Here is a 24,606-nt window from a genome sequence, read left to right on the forward strand (position 1 = left end):
CCAGAAATTTGAGTTAGGAGAAGCTATGTGAAAAGAAAATAATTAAGTCTTTAATATTTGAAGAAGGTAACATTTATAGTAATGGGTGACAGACAAAATGCTTTACATGCATTATATAATTATTTATTCGGTTAAAAGAGCACATCAAAATAAATTTCTATAATTTCAGTCATTTTATACATAAGAAAGCTAAAAGTTGGAATTCAGTAAGGTGGGTCAAATGAAATAATTAGTAAGTAGTGATTTGGATCCCCTGACCTGTTTGACAATGCAATATAGCTACCAAACCACGACCAGCTAGTGAGTCCAACCTCATAGAACAGTGTAGAACTATCCCTTTGGGTTTTCCAAACTGGAAATCTTTACAAGTACAGTGAACCTCAACTGTCTCCTAGAAAGGGACTGGAGTGCTAGCAGTCCAGCAAGTAACCCACTAGGCCCCCAAGGCTCCTTAATATAACTTCAGAACACTCTGCCATTAGCACTGGATCCTCTCATCCTCTCTCCAACCACCACTGTAGACTACGGCCCATGGCTAGTAGAGCCTGAATTATCTGATAGTAGTATTTAGAGTTGCAAAGTGCCTATGAAAATACAGACAATTTTCTGAATATTGATTTAAAAATCCATAAGCTAAGAGGTACAAGGAAAATGTAAACTCTTCTTAAATACTTAAATATTTCCTATAACTATTAACTGAATATGGTAAGAGATGTGAATTCTATTGGGAAAGGTTAATCTATTCACCTAAATGGTTACAGCCAAATTAAGCTTTGATTCAAATGGTTAATATTTGATGAGAATAACTTTTGTTGTAACTGGATATTAATATTTGTGTGAAAAGCACTTAGAATTGTGTATCTTCCATTTGTTTCACTGATTATAGTCATATGTTGAAGTGTTATATTTTAGTAGAAATATATTTAGTTAAAGAAATCAACAGCTTCTCTTTAACGTTTAAACTAAAGTACGATAACTATGTTTTGTCAGCTCTTATGTGGTATTGTAGCATTTCTATCATAATGAAGAGGAAATAATTTTCCTAATCAATATTGGCTAAAAACTGTTAACATAACTTTTGACCACAAAATTTATAGCCTAATGGAATAAATAATATCACATCTTCATATATCTGAGGAGATATATAGGATTGTTATGTGAAACAATCAATATTCCACAAACTGCCTTATTAAGATAGCATTTATTCACTCAGAATCAAAGTGAAATTTTGTGCTTTCTATAGTTTATCTATTTTTCTTTGTTGCAATTCTGGGATTTATTGCTTTCTAATGAGCCATTTCCCAAACTACTGTTATCATGCTCTACATGACAAATAATATGACACAAAATTTTGGGGGAAATGTTGTATTAAACATGTAACAGCCTAATTTGAAATTATCAGACAATATATTACTTTATCTTCCAAAATGCCAGGAATAAAAAGAGATTTCCCAAAGGTGTTTTTTTTTTTAATGTGGCTTTTTAAAAAAAAGAAGATGTTCTCTTGGAGTAGATTAAGAAGATAGTATAGGGAACATTGCTTTAAACGCAGCTGATAACCACTCTTGCTTTACTGTTTAGTGCATTAACAGTGGGTAGAGAGTACAATTGCTAGAGTTCATAGCTGTTACTGAAAGTGTAGCAGTTCAAATCCATCCAGTGGCTCTACAAGAGAACATGTGAAAAGATGCCAAAAGAAACCAAACCCTCAAAGCCATTTTACAGAGTGCATTCTGACTCTTCATCCAGCTGTGAGTATTGACTGGTGCAGAAACCCTCACCTTAATCCCACAGAACAGCTGTGAGACTCGAACAGCTGAGCTTGCTCTTAACATCCCTTAGCTTAACCCACTATGTCGCAGGACTTCTCTTGAAATAAGCACACCTAGAAAAGCCTATGCCGTGGTTCTACTTGGTCACATAGGATCTATAAGAGTTGACAATAGACTTAAGAGAATCTAGCAATAACATCAGTAGAAAATGAGTACGGTATAGTAATACTTTTTATACACTAGCCTATTAAAAGGATATTTGAGGCTTATGCTGGTTTACTCACCTTGTTAAGTGCCCAGATTACTAAGTCCCAAAGAAAAGAACCTGTGGTCTATTGGGAGAAGAGAAGTCAGACCAGGGAATGAAAGCTCCATGTGGGGTCAACCCCACCAAGGAAGGGAACATAGTGAAGTGGAAGGCTGATCTTTCATGAACAGCAGCTCTGTGCTAACCAATCAGCTTGCCCCAAACACTGGTGTTGCCTCTTCTTCAAAAGCAAAACTGTAGTATTGTTTTCCTCATATCTGCAAAGGAAATTTTATGGCAATGCATAGAGCTGAAATTGAAGAGTAAATTCATTTATCATATTTCATTAGCTATTGATTGTAGGGAAGAGCAGATCTCACTCTGTCCACTTATCAATATGCAGTGCTAATGCTTCAGAGCACCAAGGAGGAGCCATTGCTTACAGACGTTACATGAATGCGCATAATATTTAGGAATACAGTGGAATGGTTATCTTAAATACACATCAAAAATGGGAGGTTTATTAAGGGTAGGGATCAAATAAGTATGAGAAACGACAGTTTATATCGAGTGTTGAAGTCATTGCCAAAATAAAATTTGTGACACATCAAACGTATTACTTCACCACCTCTATAAAAAAGACAATGATCTGATAGTCAATCTATTCTACATTCTCTTTCATTTTACACACTGCACTTTTTCCTCTGTTATAATTTTAGTTAACACTTAATGCTCAGTTTCAATAAATATTTTTAAATGATTTAAAATATTTAAAATATAACTTTCAGTGTCATTCTTTGTCACCCGATACACTCCATTCCCATTTTATATGGGTCATCTTCCCAATGAAGGCTGAATGGCTCTCCACAAGAGGAGTCTATGTCCAGGTTTCTCAGAATTTTAATTTTCAGTTTTCCCTTTAGGGAAAAAGAGAATTACTTGAAATATGTGCTTTAGTAAAATATCTTAAAAAGAAGGGGTCCCTTTCTGACTTAAAGGAGAGGACAAATTAAGTACTACATTATAAGGATCCTAATAATAAAGAATCAGAGGAGCCTCAGTTGCTGCTAAGTGAAAGTTCTGCACAAATTCATCAGCATGTGGGCAGGAAAAAGACGTGGTGGTTGCTTCCATAAAGATTTAAAACGTTGGAAACTCTATGGGGTAAGATGACTGTTTTGTAGGGTTGCTATGAGTCACAATCAATTTGAAGGCTCTGTGGTTGAGAGGATCCTTTATCAAATGTAAGATATTAACCCATATGATCTTGTGAGTAAATATTAAAGAGAGTCCATTAGAGAATGAAAGAGGAGCCCTTGAATCATAGCCATAATAGCAAGATGGTATAGTCTGTGTGATTTGTATATTTGTTCCCAAACCCCCTAAAATCATAGGGTTTCTTCTTTTGTCTGACAGAAAATTATTGTATTCATCTAATAATCAATTATTTAATGTCCATGATTTGGATTTCTGGAGTCGGTAAAAATAGAAGGATTTCAACAGGGTCACCACTGTTGTGCAAATTTTAGACAAACAGGATTAGAATTCACGCTTGAAAGGATACCCAATCAAAATCATACCAATGTAGAATGAACCATATATATTTTTAGGACCAATACTAAAGAAGCTACCATTTCAGAGGAGGTAAATCAAGGGGTAATTGGAGAGCAGGAGATCCTCGGAGCTGTGTGTGGAGGGTTTAGGCTTGCTCTCTTTCCCGGTGGCACACTGAGACAAGAAGTCTCTTCATTGCCCCTTTCATGTCCTTGTTTCTCAAGGTGTAGATAAAGGGGTTAAGCATGGGAGTCACCAAACTATAGAACAGGGACATGATTTTGTTCTTGTCCTGGGAGTTAGTATCAGAGGGTTGGACATACATAATGATGACCGGTCCATAGAACAGAGAGACAACGATCACATGAGAACCACAAGTGTTGAAGGCCTTCTTCTTTCCCTCTGAGGACCGAATCCTCAGGATGGTAGTGACAATGAACCCATAAGAGACAAGAATCAGTGACAAGGGCACCAGGGAGTAGAAGGTCCCCACAATGGAGAGCATCGCTACATTGAATGTGGTATCAACACATGACATCTCAATCATCACTGGGACCTCACACAGGAAGCTTTCTACTTGGTTGTTTCCACAAAGTGGCAGAAGCACAGTGAGGGATGACTGAAGTAAGGAGTTAGCCAAACCACTTAGCCAAGCAGTGACTACCAAGAGGACACACAGTCTCTGATGCATGATAGCGGGGTACCTCAAAGGTTTGCAGATGGCGATGTAACGGTCCAAGGACATCACAGCTAAGAGAATGCACTCAGTGGCCCCCAGGAAGTGAAACATATAAAATTGGGTCACACAGCCCCCATAGCTGATAGACTTATCCGGTCCCCAGAGGTTGAGCAGCAGCTGGGGGATGGTGGTTGTGGTGAAACACAGGTCCAGGAAGGAGAGGTTGGAAAGGAAGAAGTACATAGGGCTGTTCAGGCGAGGGTCGACCCTGGATACCACAATAATGGAGATGTTGCCCACCAGCGTGAAGATGTAAGCAAAGAGCACCATCACAAAGAGAGGTGTTTCCAGCCAGGGATGGTCTGAGAAACCCAAGAGGATGAAGACCTTTGGAAGGGTCGCATTGTTGGGATTCATCGCTGCCATTGCTCACATGGATGGAGTCGAGTTGGAGTGCTTTAATTGTTGGTGAATTCTATTAAATAAAACAAAATTAATTACGGAGATACTGTCTGTGTGTTGGAAATCCATGATTTGATACTTGTCAGTATCAAACATATGTTAAAATATTATTCTAAAAGAAAAAATATAATTCTTCATACCATGCATAATCATTTTGTAGTACCTCTAAAGGATACACTAGTAAAGCTGTTGTTTTACTTAAAAAATGCAATGTGGCACTTTTTAATGAAATAATGATTGGGTAAAGGTCATCCACACTTGTTTTCATGTTAAAAAGAAGATTGGAATAAAAAAAGCAGAGGACTGAATGAATCGAGAGAGCGCCCAGAACCATCCATACTCACTCACCACAAGGGTCCATTTCTTTCATGAGTGGTCTGTTGCCCCTAGCCACTCTTTTGTCTATTTCATGTGCTGTCTTCAGGTATGTCTAAAACTGATTAAGCTCCACTTGGATCAGTCTGATTTACACAGAAACAGCCAGCAGAGAGTGTGTGTGCTTCCTTACTTGTGCTTCCAACTCTAAAACAAATTTCTAGCAATGTAGAAATTTTATTATAAAAAGAAACATAGCAACATTCAGTATCTGCAAAAAAAACACAACCCCAATGATTATTGTCCATAGAGCCCATTGATACCAGGAATCAGTGTTTAAAATCACAGGATGGCATATCTTTATTCATATTCATCTTAACAGTTGTATGCTATCTTAATGGTTTGTTAGGTTTAATATTCCCAGCTGTGGGTATGTGTGAGCATGTGTGATCTGGATAACAGGGTAAAACTATATTTCTTACTAGTAATGAGAGAGTTTGAAAACCACTCACATAGTAGAAAAGTAAACAGAATATAGGTTCAGAAAACCTGGATCCAGTCCCGCCATCATTTAATACATATAACATTTATGCTCTGCTTAAATACTTGGCACTTCCCTCGCTGTGTTATGGTGAGTAATTAGCTCAATAAGATGATCACATGTTATTAAGTGGAATAGTTAATGAAATACAGTACCCTCTTTGATGGTGAGTCCTTCAGAACTACAAAAATAAAACAGATAATTTTTATTTTTCTCCAGGTTGTTTCCAAATTTTAACAATGTCCTTACACTTTCACAAGAAGTCTCATAGGGATTGTATTTTATTCCCTTTAATTTACCCATATTACTGAGATGACTAGGCTTACATATGTTAATGATTTCAAAATATGTTTGTGTGCTTACATAGAAACCAATTAATGTGATCACTCCCTAATGCAAATAGTAGTACCCCTACAACAAATTTTAAAGACACATTTCAATGTTTTAAATTATAATGATATTGTATTCATCTTGAAAGACTTTTATTTATCCATGCATTATTTAGGAGGCATCTTTGTATAAAGATTATAACATACAGCAAGGTTGTTCAAGAAGATTAAAGCAAACTACATTTGTCTAGCACAAGAACACATCCTAATACATAGGTCAAGTTCCTCACAGCCCAAACACCTACCTTAAATCAAGGTTGAGAGCTAGCAGTCAACCTTTGTTACATTGGGTCACATGAGGTGAAACAGATTTGATGTCATTTAGAAATTCTTATCTTTTGTTCAATTGGAAAAATCAATAATAAATGTAGAGAAAGATGAAAGATTCTCAGTGTTCAGTGGCTTTACTTCATAACATAGAGTTGTTTAATATTCACTTACATGATTTAATAGAAACCCTCTTCCATCTAAAATGACATAAAGAAAAGGTTGTGACTCTTTATATACAGTCATGGGACTTTGTTCTCCATATAGATGATTAACCTCAGTGGAAATTTCTTGGCAAGATACAATTTAGAAATTCCCTAGAGTGTTAACTACCTTCTAACTTTTCCTTGCCTTAGTGAAATAGAACTGTAAGTGCTGGTATTTTCTACACCTGGTTGAATTCTGGACTCTAGGTCAAAAAAATTCTGGAACAGTTCATTTATTTTTACAATTTAATAGAAATTTCATTGTATTTGGGGGAAAATGCAAGAAAATTGGGTTAGGTTTTAAAGTCCAATTTTTATTCATTTATATTTTTCTTAGGGTAATATTTTTTTAACATTCCTTGTAAATTAAAGGCAGAGAAATCCAAATTCTTCAGAGAAACCCAGTTTTACCTATAGAGAGATAGTGGGAAAATTATCTTCAAATGATATTTAAGTAAGCAAACATTTCTTTTCTTTTAATATTTGTGCTATAGCACCATAGTATAGACTTTTATCTGTTCTAACATTAACTATATTAAAATTCTTCACTTGGTCTTAACAATGAAAGGAGTATGTTAAAAAGAAATTTGTAGAAGGTATATATCTATTTAATCAATTGACCGATCAATTGTTATTAAGTGTCTATTATGTGTTATTCTTCTAGAAGCTGTAGATAAAAGATGAAAGAGTGGGAAGTGGTAGACGCAATTTGCCCTAATTCAGCTTTGAGAAATAATAGATGTCTGCTTATTCTCAAAGGGTCCTAGTGGCGCAGAGGTTAAGTGCTATGCCACGATCCAAAAGGTTGATTCTTAACAATCCTAAATAGGGAGCAGAGTCTCATGTTTCTCCATAGGCGTTGCTGTGGGTTTAAACCATGACAGTGAATTTAGCAACACAATGCTTATCACACAGCACAATTACAATTTCCTTTTTATTGTGGACTTAGAATATTTATAGGGGTTTCTATTTCTTCAGATGTAATCTGTATGAATCTGAATCAACTTGATTACAATAGGTACTTATTTTTATTTTTCTGAGAAATCTGGCTGCAGAATGACTGAGATTGAGAAAAAATTCACAATAGTTCAAACTGCCACATGGTTTTTAAAAAAAAGCAAGTCTTTATAGATTTATTTTTAAATGGGACCTGTATGCACACACACACACACACACACACACACACAGAACTTTAAACCTTACCATTAAAAAAAATCATTTTAGATTCTGGGAAGATGCCGGACCAGGGGACCTGCATACGCTGAGAGTTCTTTGTAACAAAGCGGGTTTGGTGTCCAGGTAGCCGAGTGGTAGGAGTCTGGTGAGTGAAATATCTCCCTGGGACAGCACCTCACCCTCACCCCACGCATTTATCCTGAGCAGTGGCCTTGGCGATACAGGACCAGATTCCTGGGACATCTCCAGTCATTAGGCTGCCACCATCGCGGAAGTGACTAACTATATATAGACTGGGCCCTGATCCCAGAGTCTTTGCCTGCCCTGCTGAGATGCATAGCAGTTGCGGGACCCCCTACAGCAGCTGCCCACTCACAGGACCCCAATAGGACAGCAGCTTCCCTTTCCCATGGTTCTCCTCTTCCTTGTGGCAGCATCTGCCCTTGGGACCACGTCCCTCCCTCCTTTCATCCAAGGCCCGGGTAACTGATCTGCAGCCCATCGGGTGCTGCCTGGCCACCCCCTGGGGGACCATCCACCCCTACTGCTGCCTGGGACCTCTCCACTGGCACTCCATTTGCCCCGCCACCCATTCCTTCAGCTTACTGCCAGCTCAACTCCCAGCCCTGGAACCTGCGCTGAGCACTTCCTGTGTGCGCAAGCCACACCAGAGCCCTTCCCACTTCTAACCCTGACACTGCGTTTCTGCTGGAGCCACTTCAGGCTGGCCTGTAAGACCTGTAGTTGGAGTCACTTCAGGCTGGCCTGCAAGACCTGTAGCTGCAGCCCGGGGCGCTAACTCTGCCTGCTGACGGTGGCCCCTTTCAGTGTAGAAAGCGCCAGGCGCAACAGTGGGTGCCCCTGCCCACTGGGAGCATGAGCAACAGGGTTCTGCACTCTTGCGAGAGTAGCATTACCCTCCCTGGTGCGCTGCGGGGATTCCAGCGGCCCCCTGCCCCGAGCTCTGAGCCTGGGCAGAGGACAAGTGGCATTGTCTGCAGTTTCCTGCCAGAGCCACCCCTGTCCAAAGCAGCTCAGACCAACTTGCTGTGGAGCCTGCGCTGCTCACAGGGCCGGCAGATTAAGCAATAAACTGTCATATAATAGTAAAAATATCCAACTTAGAGGAAAAAGAAAATTTTACGAGTAGCAGGAGAAAGGAAGACAGTCATATACAAAGGAGTGCAGGTAAGAATATGTTCAGACCTATCAGCAGATACCATGAAGAGGAAGACAGAATGGAGCAACATCTTCCAAAAACTCTAAGAAAATAATGCCTCCCCTAGAATCGTGTACCCTGCCAAGTTATCCATTAAGATATATGGTGAAATAAGGGTCTTCCAGGCCAAGGAAAGACTCAAAGAATTGCTGCAAAACATCTGACCCTGCAGAAGATGCTGCCTGACTCACTATGGCCAGAGGTTCAACCTCCAGCAAGAAAAAAACAGGAGACCACCATATATCCCATCTCCATCTAGAAGCCAATATGCCAGCAACAATTACCAGGACAACAGGGTCTCAGATGGGAAAGAGGACAGGATAGAAACTCTCCACTCAAACACAGCACACTGATATGAAGTGAGACAGGTAAAGACCCAAAACACTAAACAGGGTATGGCAACTATGAATCCACAGATAGTGATAAGAACTCTGAATTCCAATGAACTTAATCCGTGAATTAAAAGAAAAGGGCTTGAGGAATGGCTCAGAAAACATAATCCATAAATATGTGGCCTGCAAGAGACACACCTTAAGCGCACAGACAAGAATATGCTAAGAATAAAGGGTTGGCAGAAAGTTTACCAGTTGAATGGTAACTCCAAAAAGGCAGGGGTGGCTATCTTAATCTCTGACAAAATGGACCTCAAGATCGAAACCATGAAAAGAGACAAAGAGGGACACTATATAATGCTCAAAGGTTCAGTAAACCAGAGCGTACTTCTCATATTGGATATTTACACTCCTAATAATTGTGCGGAGAATTTCGTCAAACAGACTATTAAAATGATGGAAAAAGAAATCACGACTCAACAATCATAGTGGGTTACTTTAACACTCCACTAACACAGAAAGACAGATCACAGGGAAAGAAGCTCAGCAAAGAGGCCAGAAGGCTAAACAATGTATTTAGGCAACAGGACCTAATAGACATCTATAGAGCTTTCCATCCAAAAGCAAAGGGTTTCACAATCTTTTCAATTCCACATGGATCTTTTTCTAGAATAGACCATATGCTGTGACACAAGACCAGCCTGAGTAAATTCAAAGACATTGATATTATCCAGACGTCTTTCTCAGATCACCATGCCATAAAGCTGGAGATTAATAAGAGGATGTCCAGAAAAGCAAGGTCAACCAATTGGAGAATGAACAACGATCTCCTACGACATGAATGGGTACAGGCCCAGATCAGAGAGGATATTAGGAAGTTTCTAGAAACTAACGAGAATGAGAATACAACGTATCAAAACTTAGGAGACACTGCAAAGGCAGTTATCAGAGGTAGCTTGATATCATTAAATGCATATATAAAAAAAGAAAAAGGCGTATGACAGATATGTTAACACAAAACCTCCAAATGACTAGAACAGATTCAGCAGAACAACCACTCCAATAGTAAGATAAAAGAAATAATAATAATCAGGGCAGAGTTAAACCAGTGGGAAGATGAGAGAACAATGCAGAAGGTAAGTGCAGCTACAAGCTGGTTTTCCGAAAGAATTAACAAAGTTGACAGTCCTCTGGCAAAGCTTACCAAAGATAGAAAGGAACAACCATCAATGGCCAGGATGAGGGATGAATCAGGGGAAATAACAACAGACCCCAATGAGATTAAAAAGATAATCACAAAGTACTATGAAGTTCTGTATTCCAATGAATTCAGAAACATGGAAGACTTGGGTAAATATTTGGAAAACAGTCCCTCCCTAGATTATCTCAGACAGAGTTCAAGAACCTCAACAAACCCAAAGTGAAAGAAGAAATAGAGAAGGTCATCCAAAACCTACCCCAAAAAAGGCCCAGGGCCAGATGGTTTCACAGCAGAATTCTACCAAGCATTCAGGGAAGAGTTGACACCAATCCTCCACAAAGTATTCCATAACTTAGAAGATGATTGCAAACTCCCAAACTCATTTTACGAAGCCAGCATTCCTTTGATACTCAAACATGGCAAAGACCCCACAGATATAGAGAATTACAGACCAACATCTCTAATGAACATAGATGCAAAAATCCTTAACAAAATATTGACCAATAGAACACAAACATGTATAAAACATATCCACCACGACCAGGCCTAAGATGCATCTCAGGGACGGGTTAACATCCAACAATCCATCAATATTATACATCACGTTGAGAAGAAAAAGGATAAAAAACATATGATAATATCCATAGATGCAGAAAAAGCATTTGACAACACCCAGCACCCATTCCTAATCAAGACGCTCATGAAGATAGGATTGGAAGGTAAGTTCCTTAAGATTATACAAGCTATATATGAAAAACCAAGGGCCAATATCATAGTCAATAGATAAAAGTTAAGTACAATCCCACTGATAAAGGGTACAAGACAAGGAGGCCCTCTGTCCCCACTTCTTTTCAATATTGTTTTGGAGGTTCTGGCTCACAACATAAAACAACTGAAGGACATCAAAGGGATCCAAACGGGAGAGGAGCAGGTGAAACTATAGCTATTTGCAGATGACATGATCCTGTACATTGAAAACCCCAAAAGCTCCACAGCTGGATTACTTACAGCAATAGAGGAATACGGAAGAGTAGCAGGATACAAGATCAATAAACAGAAGTCGGTAGGTTTTCTATACCCATCGGATAGGGTCCTAGAAGAGGGGATTAAGAAGGAAGTACCCTTCGACCTCCCAGGATCGCATCTGGAGAATAGCTAGTATTCTGCCAGCTTCGGAGACGGGAGGGAAAACAAGCCTGTCAGAGACCCATTCCATTCCCAGTTTGCTCAGCAGCTGGTGATTGGAAGATACTCTGCGACAGTGTTCAGGTAAAAAAAAAAAAAGAAGAAGGAAGTACCCTTCACAGTAGCTAAGAGCAAACAGAAATACCTAGGAAAATATTTAACAAAAAATACTAAAGACTTATATAAGGAAAACTTTAAGACCCTACTACAGGAAACCAAAAGTGACCTCCACAAATGAAAGAACATCCCATGCTCATGGATTGGAAGGCTCAACATAGTGAAGATGACAGTCCTATCTAAAGCAATTTACAAGTTCATTGTGATTCCAATTCAAATACCATCAACCTTCTTCAAAGAAAAACTGACCACCAATTTCATATGGACAGGGAAGAAACCCAGAATTAGCAGAGAACTCCTCAAAAAGAAGGACACAGTTGGAGGACTCACCTTACCCGATTTTAATGCCTATTACACAGCTACAGTGGTCTATGGTACTGGCACGACGATAGATACTCAGACCAGTGGAAAAGAATAGAAAGCCCAGGAGTAAAATCATCAGCATATAGACAACTGATCTTTGACAAGGGTCCCAAAAACATCAAGTGGGAAGCAGATGCCCTTTTTAAACAAGTTGTGGTGGAAACAATGAGTATCCAAATGTAGAAAGATGAAACTAGACGTTTACCTCACGCCATGCACAAGAATAAAATCAAGGTGGATCACAGACCTAGAAGTTAAACCCCAAACCATCAGCACCATCAAGGAGGGAATTGGGACTAACCTCAGAGCACTGGCCTAGGGAACTCATAGGCTCACTGCAATAGGGAAGGGTACACACACAGGTGAACTGGAAGCCAACAAATGGGATTTAATAAGAACTAAACACCTGTGCACCTCAAAAGACTTCACCAAGAGGGTGACAAACCAACCCATATACTGGGAAGGATTTTTAGTAATGACACATTGGACAAAGGGCTCATTACTAAAATCTACAATACCATCATGACCTGAAAAAAGAGGAAAACAGTTAACCCCCTAAGCAAGTGGGCAAAAGAACTGAAAAGAACTTTCACTAGGGAGGAGACCCATATGGCCAATAAGCCTATGAGAAAGTGTTCCAGGTCATTAGCCATAAGAGAAATGCAAATCAAAACAACCATGAGATACTACTACCTAACACCCCTTAGGCTAGTCCAAATCAGCACATCAGAGAGCAACAAATGTTGGAGGGGGTGTGGTTAAGAAGGGACGCTCCTCCACTTCTGGTGGTCGTGTAGATTTGTACAGCCACTGTGGAAAGCAATCTGACAATTCTCAAAGAAAATGGAAACTGATCTACCTTATGACACAGCCATCCCACTACCGGGTACATACTCAGTGGAAGCAGCAAATAAAACACGGCCAGTAATATGTGCTCCAATGTTTATTGTGGTACAATTCACAATCACAAAGACTTGGAAACAGCCTAAATTCCCATCAATAGATGAGTGGATTAGTAAACTTTGGCACATATACACAGTGGAGTACTATGCAGCACTGAAAAGCATGGACGATGACATGAAATATGTTTCTTGGGAAGAAATGGAAGGAATAATATTAAGCAAGGTAAGCTAAACTCAAAAAGATAGGTATAATATGAGTCCCTGAGGTAAGTACATTCAGCATGCCAGGAATAGAAGAATAAACATCTGTCTCGCAATAAATGGGTGGAAGCATAGATAGTTGGAGGGATGACAGGCCACACCTAGGGAGGTACATGAGAGGTCAACATAAAGAAGAGGAAGTTGGACAGGTGCGGAGAGAAGCGGGATGGGGAGAAACTGAGTGGATGGCATGGGGGTAACAGGGCCCTAACACACCTGGGGGAGAGTATTGGTTGTGTCCCCACAGAACTGGAACATGCATACGGACCCCACCATGACACGCCAAACCAGGGGGGCAACGTAAAGTGCAGAGCAATACACAAAGAGACTGGATCATACGCCGGCCCCAACCAGTATTAGCCTGACCCCCTCCATTGAAGGGAGTACCATAGAAAATGAAAATAGATCATCTGGTGTGGGAAAGGAAATACTTTTCCTAATGAATATTGGCTACAAAACTGTTAACATAACATTGGACCACAAAATCTATAGCCTAATGGAATAAATAATATCATTTTTTATATATTTGGGGAGCTATAATAAGATTGTTAGGTGTAACAATCAACATTCCACAAATTGCCTTAATAAGAAACCATTTATTCACTCTTAATCAAAGTGAAATTTTGTGCTTTCTGTAGTTTATCTCTTTTCTTGTTGCAATTCTGGAATTTATTGTTTCCTAATGAGCCATTTCCTAAACGGCTGTTATCACCTGCTCTACATAACAAATAATATGACACAAAAGTGATGGGAACTGTATTAAACATGATATGAGAGCCTAATTTGGAATTATCAGACAATATATTACTTTATCTTCCAAAATGCAAGGAATAAACAGAGATTTCCCAAAGCTATTTTTATAATGTGATTTATTTTTAATGAAAGTTGTTCTCTTGGAGTAGATTCAGAAGATAGAGTAGGGAACATTGACTTAAATTCAGCTGTTAAATACTCCTGCTTTACTGTTTAATGCATTAACAGTGGGTAGAGAGTACAACTGCTTAAGTGCTCAGATGTTACTGAAAGTGTAGCAGTTCAAATCCATCCAGTGGCTCCACGAGAGAACATGTCAAAAGATGCCCAAAGAAACCCAAACCCCAAAGCCAGGCCACAGAGTGCATTCTGACTCAATACCAGCTGTGAGTATTGACTGGTGCAGAAACTCTCACCTTTCTCCCACAGAGCAGCTGTGAGGCTCGAACAGCTGACCTTGCTCTTAACATCCCTTAGCATAACCCACAATGTCGCAGAATTCTCTTAAAATAAGCATACCCCAGAAAAGCCTATGCCGTGGTTCTACTTGGTCATATAGGGTCTATAAGAGTTGACAATAGACTTAAGGGAATCTAACGATAACATCAGTAGAAAATGAGTACATATATTAATACATTTTTGTACACTAGCTATTAAATGATATTTGAGGCTTATGCTGGTTTACTCACCTTGTTAAGTGCCCAGATTACTGAATCCCAAAGAAAAGAACTACTGGTCTATTGGGAGAAGTCAGACCAGGGAATGAAAGCTCCATGTGGGGTCAGCCCCACCCGGGAAGGGAACATAGTGAAGTACAAGGCTGATCTTTCATGAACAGCAGCTCTGTGCTAACCAATAAGCTTTCCCCAAACACTGGTGTTGCCTCTTCTTCAAGAGCAAAACTGTAGTATTGTTTTCCTCACATCTGCAAAGGAAATTTTATGGCAATGCATAGAGCTGAAATTGAAGAGTAAATTCATTTATTATATTTCATTAGCTATTGATTGTAGGGAAGAGCAGATCTCACTCTGTCCATTTGTCAATAGGCAGTGCTAATGCTTCAGGGCACCAAGGAGGAGCCATTGCTTACAGACCTTACATGAATGCACATAGTATTTAGGAATACAGTGGAATGGTTATCTTAAATACACATCAAAATGGGAGGTTTATTAAGGGTAGGGATCAAATAAGTATGAGAAACGACAGTTTATATCGAGTGTTGAAGTCATTACCAAAATAAAATTTGTGACACATCAAACGTATTACTTCACCACCTCTATCACAAAGACAATGATCTGATAGTCAATCTATTCTACATTCTCTTTCATTTTACCCACTACTCTTTTTCCTCTGTTATAATTTTAGTTAACACTTACTGCTCAGTTTCAATAAATATTTTTAAATGATTTAATATATTTAAAAATATAACTTTGCGTGTCATCTTTGTGGCCTGATACACCTGATTCCCATTTTATATGGATCATTTTCCCAATGAAGGCTGAATGGCTCTCCACAAGTGGAGTCCATGTCAAGGTTTCTCATAATTTTAATTTTCAGTTTTCCCTTTAGGGAAAAAGAAAAATTTTTGAAATATGTGCTTTAGTAAAATATCTTAAAAAGAAGGAGTCCCTTTAAGACTTAAAGGAAAGGACGAATGAAGTATGACATTTTAAGGATCCTTTTGATAGAGAATCAGAGGAGCCTCAGTTACTGCCAAGTGAAAGTTCTGCACAAATTCATCAGCATGTCGGCAGGATAAAGATGTGGTGGTCAGCTTCCATAAAGATTTAAAACCTTGGAAACTCTATGGGGTGGGATGACTGTTTTGTAGGGTTGGTACGAGTCAGAATCATTTTGATGGCTGTGTGGTTGAGAGGATCCTTTATCGAATGTAAGGTACGAACCCATATGATCTTGCTAGTAATTAATAAAAAGAGTTTATTAGAGAATGAAAAAGGAGCCCTTAAATCATAGCCAAAATAGCAAGAAGGTATAGTCTGTGTGATTTGTATATTTGTTCCAAAACCCCCTAAAATCATAGGGTTACCTTTTGTTGTCTGACAGCAAATTATTGTATTCATCTAATAATCATTTATATATTGCCCATGATTTGGATTTCCAGAGTCAGTAAATATAGAAGGATTTCATGACAGGATCACCACTGTTGTGCAAATTTTAGACAAACAAGATTAGAATTCACACTTGAAAGGATACACAATCAAAATCATACCAATGTAGAATGAACCATATATATTAATAGGACCAATATTAAAGAAGCTACCATTTCAGAGGAGGTAAATCAAGGGGTAATTGGAGAGCAGGAGATCCTCGGAGCTGTGTGTGGAGGGTTTAGGCTTGCTCTCTTCCCCAGTAGCACACTGAGACAAGAAGTCTCTTTATTGCCCCTTTCATGTCCTTGTTTCTCAAGGTGTAGATAAAGGGGTTAAGCATGGGAGTCACCAAACTATAGAACAGGGACATGATTTTGTTCTTGTCATGGGAGTTAGTATCAGAGGGTTGGACATACATAATGATGGCCGGTCCAAAGAAGAGAGAGACAACGATCACATGAGAACCACAAGTGTTGAAGGCCTTCTTCTTTCCCTCTGAGGAACGAATCCTCAAGATAGTAGTGACAATGAACCCATAAGAGACAAGAATCAGTGACAAGGGCACCAGGGAGTAGAAGGTCCCCACAATGGAGAGCATCGCTACATTGAATGTGGTATCAACACATGACATCTCAATCATCACTGGGACCTCACACAGGAAGCTTTCTACTTGGTTGTTTCCACAAAGTGGCAGAAGCACAGTGAAGGATGACTGAAGCAAGGAGTTACCCAAACCACTTAGCCAAGCAGTGACTACCAAGAGGACACACAGTCTCTGATGCATGATAGCGGGGTACCTCAAAGGTTTGCAGATGGCGATGTAACGGTCCAAGGACATCACAGCTAAGAGAATGCACTCAGTGGCCCCCAGGAAGTGAAACATATAAAATTGGGTCACACAGCCCCCATAGCTGATAGACTTATCCGGTCCCCAGAGGTTGAGCAGCAGCTGGGGGATGGTGGTTGTGGTGAAACACAGGTCCAGGAAGGAGAGGTTGGAAAGGAAGAAGTACATAGGGCTGTTCAGGCGAGGGTCGACCCTGGATACCACAATAATGGAGATGTTGCCCACCAGCGTGAAGATGTAAGCAAAGAGCACCATCACAAAGAGAGGCGTTTCCAGCCAGGGATGGTCTGAGAAACCCAAGAGGATGAAGACCTTTGGAAGGGTCGCATTGTTCGGATTCATCACCGCCATTGCTCATATGCACGGAGTCGAGTTGGAGTGCTTTAATTGTTGGACAATTCTGTTAAATAAAACAAAATGAATTTTGGAGATACTGTCTGTGTCTTGGAACTCCATGATTTGATACTTGTCAGTATAAGACATATGATAAACTATTTTTCTAAAAGTAAGAAAAAAATATAATTCTACATACCATGCATAATCATTTTGTAGTACCTCTAAAGGATACACTAGTAAAGCTGTTATTTTACCTAAAAATGCAATGTGGCACATTTGAATGAAGTAATGATTAGGTAAAGGACATCCACACTAGTTTTCATGTTAAAAGGAAGAATGGAATAAAATAAAGCAGAGGACCTAATGAACCGAGAGAGGGACCAGAAGCATCCATACTCACTCACCACAAGTGTCCATTCGTTTCATGTGTGGTCTGTTGGCCCTAGCCACTCTTTTGTCTAATTTATATGTTAATGGTTTGTTAGGTCTGTTTTTCTCCAGCTGTGGGCATGTGTGAGCTTGTGTGATCTGGATAATGGAGTAAAACTATATTTCTTACTAGTAATGAGAGAGTTTGAAAACCACCCATGTAGTAGAAAAGTAGACAGACTATAGGATCAGAAAACCTGGATTCAGTCATTGCCAACAGTTGATACATATTACTTTTATGCTCTGCTTAAATAGTTGGCACTTCCCTTGCTGGGTCATGGGGAGTAATTAGTTCATTGATGTATGTATATTATGGATTGTGATAAGAGTTGTATGAGTCCCTAATAAAATGTAAAAAAAGAAAAGAGGAGGAAAAAAAAGAAAATGATTAGGGCAAAGAATGTATAGATGTGCTTTATACAATTGATGTATGTATATGTATGGACTGTGATAAGAGTTGTATGAGCCCCTAATAATTGTTTAAAAAAAAAGATGATCACATGTTCTTAAGTGGAATACTTAATATTGGTTATATTCATGAAACACAGTACCATCTTTGATGTTGAGTCCTTCAGAACTCCACAAATAAAACAGATAAGCTTTATTTTTCTCCAGGTTGTTTACAAATTTTAACAATGTCCTTACATTTTCACAAGAAGTCTCATAGGGATTGGATTTTATTCCCTTTAATTTAACCATATTACTGAGATGACTAGGCTTACATATGATGTTAATGATGTCAAGATATGTTTGTGTGCTTACATAGACTCCAATTAATGTGATCACTCCCTAATGCAAATAGTAGTACCCCTAGATCAATTTTAAAGACACATTTCATTGTTTTAAATTATAATGATATTGTATTCATCTTGAAAGACTTTTATTTATCCATACATTATTTAGGAGGCAACTTTCATAATGATCATAACATACAACAAGGTTGTTCAAGAAGATTAAAGCAAACTAAATTGGTCCAGCACAAGAACACACCCAACCACATAGGTCAAGTCCTTCACAGTCCCAACACCTACCTTAAATCAAGGTTGACAGCTAGCAGTCATCCTTTGCTATATCGGGTCACATGAGGTGAAACAGACTTGATGTCACTTAGAAATACCACCAAACCCCATTTTAATGCAAAAACAATTCATATCTTTTGTTCAATCAGGAAATCAATATTAATTGTTGAGAAAGACGAAAGATTCTCAGTGTTCAGTGGCTTTACTTCATAACATAGAATTGTTTAATATTCACTTACATGATTTAAAAGAAACCCTCTTCCATCTAAAATGACATAAAGAAAAGGTTGTGACTCTTTATATACAGTCATGGGACTTTGTTCTCCATAAAGATGATTAACCTCAGTGGAAATTTCTTGGCAAGAGACAATTTAGAAATTCCCTAGAGTGTTTACTACCTTCTAACTTTTCTTTGCCTTAGTAAAATAGAACTGTAAGTGCTGGTATTTTCTACACCTGGTTGAATTCTGAACTCAGGTGAAAAGAATTCTGGAACAGTTATTTTAACAATTTAATAGAAATTTCATTTTATTTGGAGGGAAATGTAAGAAAATTAGGTTTGGTTTTAAAGTTCAATTTTCATTCATTTATATTTTTCTTAGGGTAATATTTTTTTTAAGATTCCTTGTAAATTAAAGGCAGAGAAATCCAAATTCTTCAGAGAAACCCAGTTCTACCTATGGAGAGATAGTAGAAAAATTATCTTCAAATGATATTTAAGTAAGCAAACATTTCTTTTCTTTTAATATTTGTGCCATAGCACCATAGTATAGACCTTTATCTGGTCTAATATTAACTATATTAAAATTCTTCACTTAGTCTTAACAATGAAAGGAGTATGTTAAAAAGAAATTTGTAGAAGGTATATATCTATTTAATTAATTGACCGATCAATTGTTATTAAGTGTCTATTATGTGTTATTCTTCTAGAAGCTGTAGATAAAAGATGAAAGAGTGGGAAGTGGTAGACACAATTTGCCCTAATTCAGCTTTGAGAAATAATAGATGTCTGCTTATTCTCAAAGTGTCCTAGTGGCGCAGAGGTTAAGTGCTATGCCACGATCCAAAAGGTTGATTCTTAACAATCCTAAATAGGGAGCAGAGTCTCATGTTTCTCCATAGGAGTGGCTGTGGGTTTAAACCATGACCTTGAGCTTAGCAACACAATGCTTATCACACAGCACAATTACAACTTCGTTCTTATAGTGGACTTAGAAAATTTATAGGGCTTTTAACTTCATCTGATATAATCTGTATGACTCTGAATCAACTCAACTACAATAGGTACTTATTTTTATTGTCCTGATAAATCTGGCCACAGAATGACCTAGCTACTAGTGAAAAAAAAATCACAATAGTTCAAACTGCCACATGGTTAAAAAAATACAACTCTTTATAGATTTATTTTAAAATGTAGCCTGTATGTATGAAAATATAGGTACAAAGGGCTTTAAACCTTACCATTAAAATTCATTTTATTCAGGGCTCAAACAACTCTTATCACAATCTATCCATCCATCCATCGTGTCAGGCACATTTGTACATTTGTTGCCATCATCATACTCAAAACATTTTCTTTCTACTTGAACGCTTGGTATCAGCTCCTCATTTTTCCCCCTCCCTCCCCACTCCCCACCTTACCATTTTTGCTCAGTTAATTGATTTGTTCACTCATGCCTCACAACTGGCCACAGATAAAACAATTTGGGGACTGTTCAGTCATGTTCACATGACTAAACTTAAATTGGTTCTCTCAGTTTCTACTTCCGTTTGGACCACTGCCTTCTGTGCCCCACTCCCCCCTCCCGCCAAACAAAACAAACAAACTTGCATTTAGAAAAGGCCCTGCCCTTTTAATCATTGAAAGTATTACTAAATTTGGCTCTGTTGTACTCTTCAGCCTTATCTGACAACATTTTAGACATATCTTTCCTCTTGTCTGTTTACATTCTAAGAATTATCCCTTTGATTGTATTGGTATACATGTGAAGAAGGGTCCAAATATACTATTTATGAAATTAAAGGTGTAGATTATGAAGAAAACTATTAGATGTCACAATAGTCCTTCATAAACTTATATAGTTTTCAACTAGGTGGATGGCTGGCTGGAAAAAAAGGATGGCATGTCGTAGCCTTTCTTGAAGCCAGGTCTGTTCCTGAGCAGAATTATTGGCTGGTGGAATGCATGTGTAAATATAATGTGCCAGAATCCTGGAACCTTCATTTAGCAATTGTTGTCCTGTAATATTTGGATTTCTGTTTGGGGCTTTTCCTATGTTCAGTTACATAAAACATGACAAATGATTTGGACCTTAAGGATGAGAGGTATTGCATTGTAAGCTGTCGAACCCCTGGATTCAATAGGCCCATAAGAGGGTCAACCCAGACTCCTTGCACTACTTTTCCCTGCTTTGATTTTAAGGAAGATATTAGTAAAAGTGTCTACCTTACTAGAAACACTGTACTTTCTAGCAGTTGTGGCTAGACCCAATTTTAATTAATGCTCAACTGCTTTGTACAAAGAGGTTGTCTTGAGTAAGAATAATGACAGATGAAACAAAGTTGAAAAAAAAAACTATGATAAAGAGTCAAAGGAATTTCAGCAGGTCAGGAAAGTGGAAATGACTAATTCCTGGACAGTCAGCGACTCTGCAACACATAAACATCCTATCTACAACAGATATGCACAGGTGTTTTTGTGAGTTTAAAATATGACTATTAACTATACAAATATACATTGATAGAGCTTGAAAAACACCCAGTGATCAAATCCGGGCCATTTTGATATCAAAACAACAAATTAATGAATAAAATTTGGATTTTTTTAGAACAACTCCATATAAATAAATAACTGAATAACCACACATGAAACACACAAAAAATGCCAAACTCCCCACAATCGAGTTGATTCCAACTCATAGCAGCCCTCTAGGACAGAGTAGAACTTCACCAGTGGGTTTCCAAGACTGTAAATCTTTATAGGAGTAGAAAACCTCAGCTTTCTCTTATAGAGTGACAGATGGTTTCAAACTGTTGACCTTTTGGTTAGCAGATCAATGCACAACTCACGATCCCACCAGCACTCATAAGGAAAAAGGGAAAGCTATTACCATAAAATGTCAGCTAATTAATTCATAATAGATGGTTGGAGGAAAGTGGTTACCAAGCAGAGTGTGCTGGAGAGATGACCATAGAAGATCAAGAAGATAGGCCTGACTTGAATGGCTAAAACATTGTCATTTGACAAGCCCCCACCCCCACCCCTCTGATGCCCCTTAAACCTGATCTGGTTTTCAACATTTTCTGTATTTTTTGTTTGTTTATATTAGGGTTTACCTCAAATGTAAGTCATTGGGCTGATCCTCTTAAACTTGTGTTATATGTATTTCTGCTTTTCAATATATGAAATCCAGGATTGATGAACGTATAGGGACAGCAAGTAGGATAAAAGTTGCTGGGGAGGGGGATACAGTGGTGGTGTGGGGATGTAAATTAAAGGGAGCTGATGTCAAGGAGTCCAGGAAGGAAAATAATGTTTTGGAAATGATTGTGGTAGCAATTGTACCACACTGAAATCGGTTAATCTATGGAGTTATAGATGTATTAACTCTCAAAAAAAATAAAAGCAAAAAACTATAAAAGAGTCAAAGTTGAGAATGGGGGGAAAAACATTGGAGCAAGAGAATAATTAATAGATGCTGAAATTAGTGGATAAATGTTTGATGAGAATAAAAATGTTTCCATAGCCTCAGTGCTTCTGCATATATATATATATATATATATATTTCTCAGGGAAAAGTTGTAACTTCACATTAGAGAGACACTGTGAAAGTGGTCATGACACACTGTAGATTAAACTGGGTCCCTCAGAAAAGGTATGTTGGAATCCTAATACTTGTGAATGTAACTCTGTTTTAAATAGTGTTCTTTGTTATGTTAATTATATGTCTCTTTATAGGGCAGGTTCTTGTAATAGAGTGGAATGAGCTGCTTGAGTTCATGCAGGATAGGAACAAGGGCCGTGCACAGTTGTTTCCTCTGAGATAGAGATCAGCTAGACCTTTACCATGTATGACACCAGCAATTCTCCCACAGCACTTTCTACTTTTATGAAGGGTTCAATAATCTCGTGAATTGTCCACATAGAATTTAAAGACTTTACTCACAGACAGTAATGAGATACTCTAGTTCAGCAGAACAGATGATCTAATTTTTTGTTGAGTTTGGCCAACTGGTTGTTAAAATGGCACTCATAATCTGACCTCAGCAATAAGATCCCTGGTTCCACATCATCTTTTGAATTGAATCTGGATTTCTAGCAGCTTCCTCTCAGTGTACTGCTGCAACTCTTGTTACATCATTTTCAGCAAAAGTTCACTGGTAAATAGGACCTCTTCCAGTCAGTAGGCCTGAGGGCTGCCATCTAAATTTCTACCCACTGATGAATGCATGCTTCCAGTGCTGAGCCAGCTTGTTGAAGCATTTCAATTGGTATCCTATCAGTTCATCGTGACTTGTTTTTCTGCTAATGCCTTGGATTTCCTCCTTTAGTACCATTAGTTCTTGATCATAAGTTACCTCTTGAAATGGTTGAATCTCAACTAGTTCTTTTGGGTACAGGAACTTCATTCTTTCCATCTTCTTTTGATGATTCCAGCATCATTCAGTATTTTGCAACTGGAATCTTTCAGTGTTGTAACTTGAGGCTTGATTTTTTTTTTCTTTCTTGAATTCTTTCAGTTTAAGATATCCTGAACGGGTTGTTTCTTTTTGGTTTTCTAACGCTGGATCTTTAGTCATTTTATTATAATACTTTACTTTGTCTTCTTGTGTTGCCATTAGAAATGATCTCTTCAGCTATTTGATTTCATCATTTCTTCCATTTACCTTAGCTACTATATTATTAAGAGAAATTTCAGAGTATCTTCTCACATCCACTTTGATTTTTTTCTTTCTTTCCTGTTTTTAATGAAATTTTGCTTTAATTATGTATAATGATTTTAATGACCTCCCGCAGCTCATTAAGTCTTCCCTCATTAGTTTTCAGTATAGCCAATCTCTTCTTAAAATTGTAAGGTAGTCAAGAGGCGCCAGAGAACAAATTAGTCAAATTAGAGAAAACAGGCTTTTGCGGGGAGAAAAACCCAGCCTGGGCGAAGTCTCACGGTTCACAGTGTCTGGGCCAAGGAAGTCACGCCCCAGGCTACAGTGGTGGTGCTTATATGGCCAGGGAACATGTGACTGGGCTGTCTTGGGTCCATAGAAGGTAAAGTAGCCAGGGATTGGGAGATACAGGTATGAGCGGGTTTCTGGAATATAAGGTGTCTTCCTGGTTCCGGGTGTATTCATGTTGGGTGCAGACCAGCAGGCAGAAAATAAAGCGGGCCATTAGCCAGCTCTGGTCAGCTCCGCAGGTGTGTGTGGGAGATTCAAGGTCACTTGTTGCTAGTTGTTTCAGCTAGCTTTGGTCAGCTCTGCATGGATGGGACAGATTCAAGGTCATTTGCTGCTAGAAGCCAGCCTGGTATTGATCCGGCATTACAAAAACGTTCTTGAAATTCAAATGGTATATATTCAAAGATGTATTTGGTTCTAGTGCATATTTTAAAATGTTCTTCAGCTTCAACCTGAACTTGCATAGGAACAATTGATGATCTATTCCTCAGTCAGCCACAGACCTCATTTTAGCTGATCTTGAGCTTCTCCATTGCCCATGGATTTCAATTTGATTTCTGTACGTTCCATCTGGAGAAATCCTTTGTGTTGTTGGGAAAAAAAGGTATTGGGGATGGAAGTCATTGTTCTTACAAAATTCAATCATGTGATGTTCAGCCTAGTTTCTATCACCAAGACTATATTTTCCAACGACTCTTCCTTCTTTGTTTCCAACTTTTGCCTTCCAGTCGCCAAAAATTATCAATGC

General features: G+C 38.5%; 2 protein-coding genes and 1 non-coding gene across 3 annotated transcripts; 1 reads left to right on the plus strand and 2 right to left on the minus strand.

Annotated features, from left to right (window-relative positions):
• Positions 1–3,718: 3,718 nt before the first annotated feature.
• LOC142441206 (olfactory receptor 2B11-like) lies at positions 3,719–4,669 on the minus strand. The gene has a single exon (XM_075543262.1). It carries the CDS (start codon positions 4,667–4,669, stop codon positions 3,719–3,721), a length of 951 nt encoding a protein of 316 aa, XP_075399377.1.
• Positions 4,670–11,486: 6,817 nt separating this feature from the next.
• LOC142437760 (small nucleolar RNA SNORA7) lies at positions 11,487–11,624 on the plus strand. Its single transcript, XR_012782282.1, has one exon. It is a non-coding gene; the product is annotated as a small nucleolar RNA SNORA7 (small nucleolar RNA).
• A 4,666-nt stretch (positions 11,625–16,290) lies between these two features.
• Positions 16,291–17,250, minus strand: LOC142441217 (olfactory receptor 2B11-like). The gene has a single exon (XM_075543273.1). It carries the CDS (start codon positions 17,248–17,250, stop codon positions 16,291–16,293), a length of 960 nt encoding a protein of 319 aa, XP_075399388.1.
• Between the last annotated feature and the right edge of the window lie 7,356 nt (positions 17,251–24,606).

Source organism: Tenrec ecaudatus, chromosome 1 (genome assembly GCF_050624435.1).
Source record: "Tenrec ecaudatus isolate mTenEca1 chromosome 1, mTenEca1.hap1, whole genome shotgun sequence".
NCBI classification, from domain to species: Eukaryota; Metazoa; Chordata; class Mammalia; order Afrosoricida; family Tenrecidae; genus Tenrec; species Tenrec ecaudatus.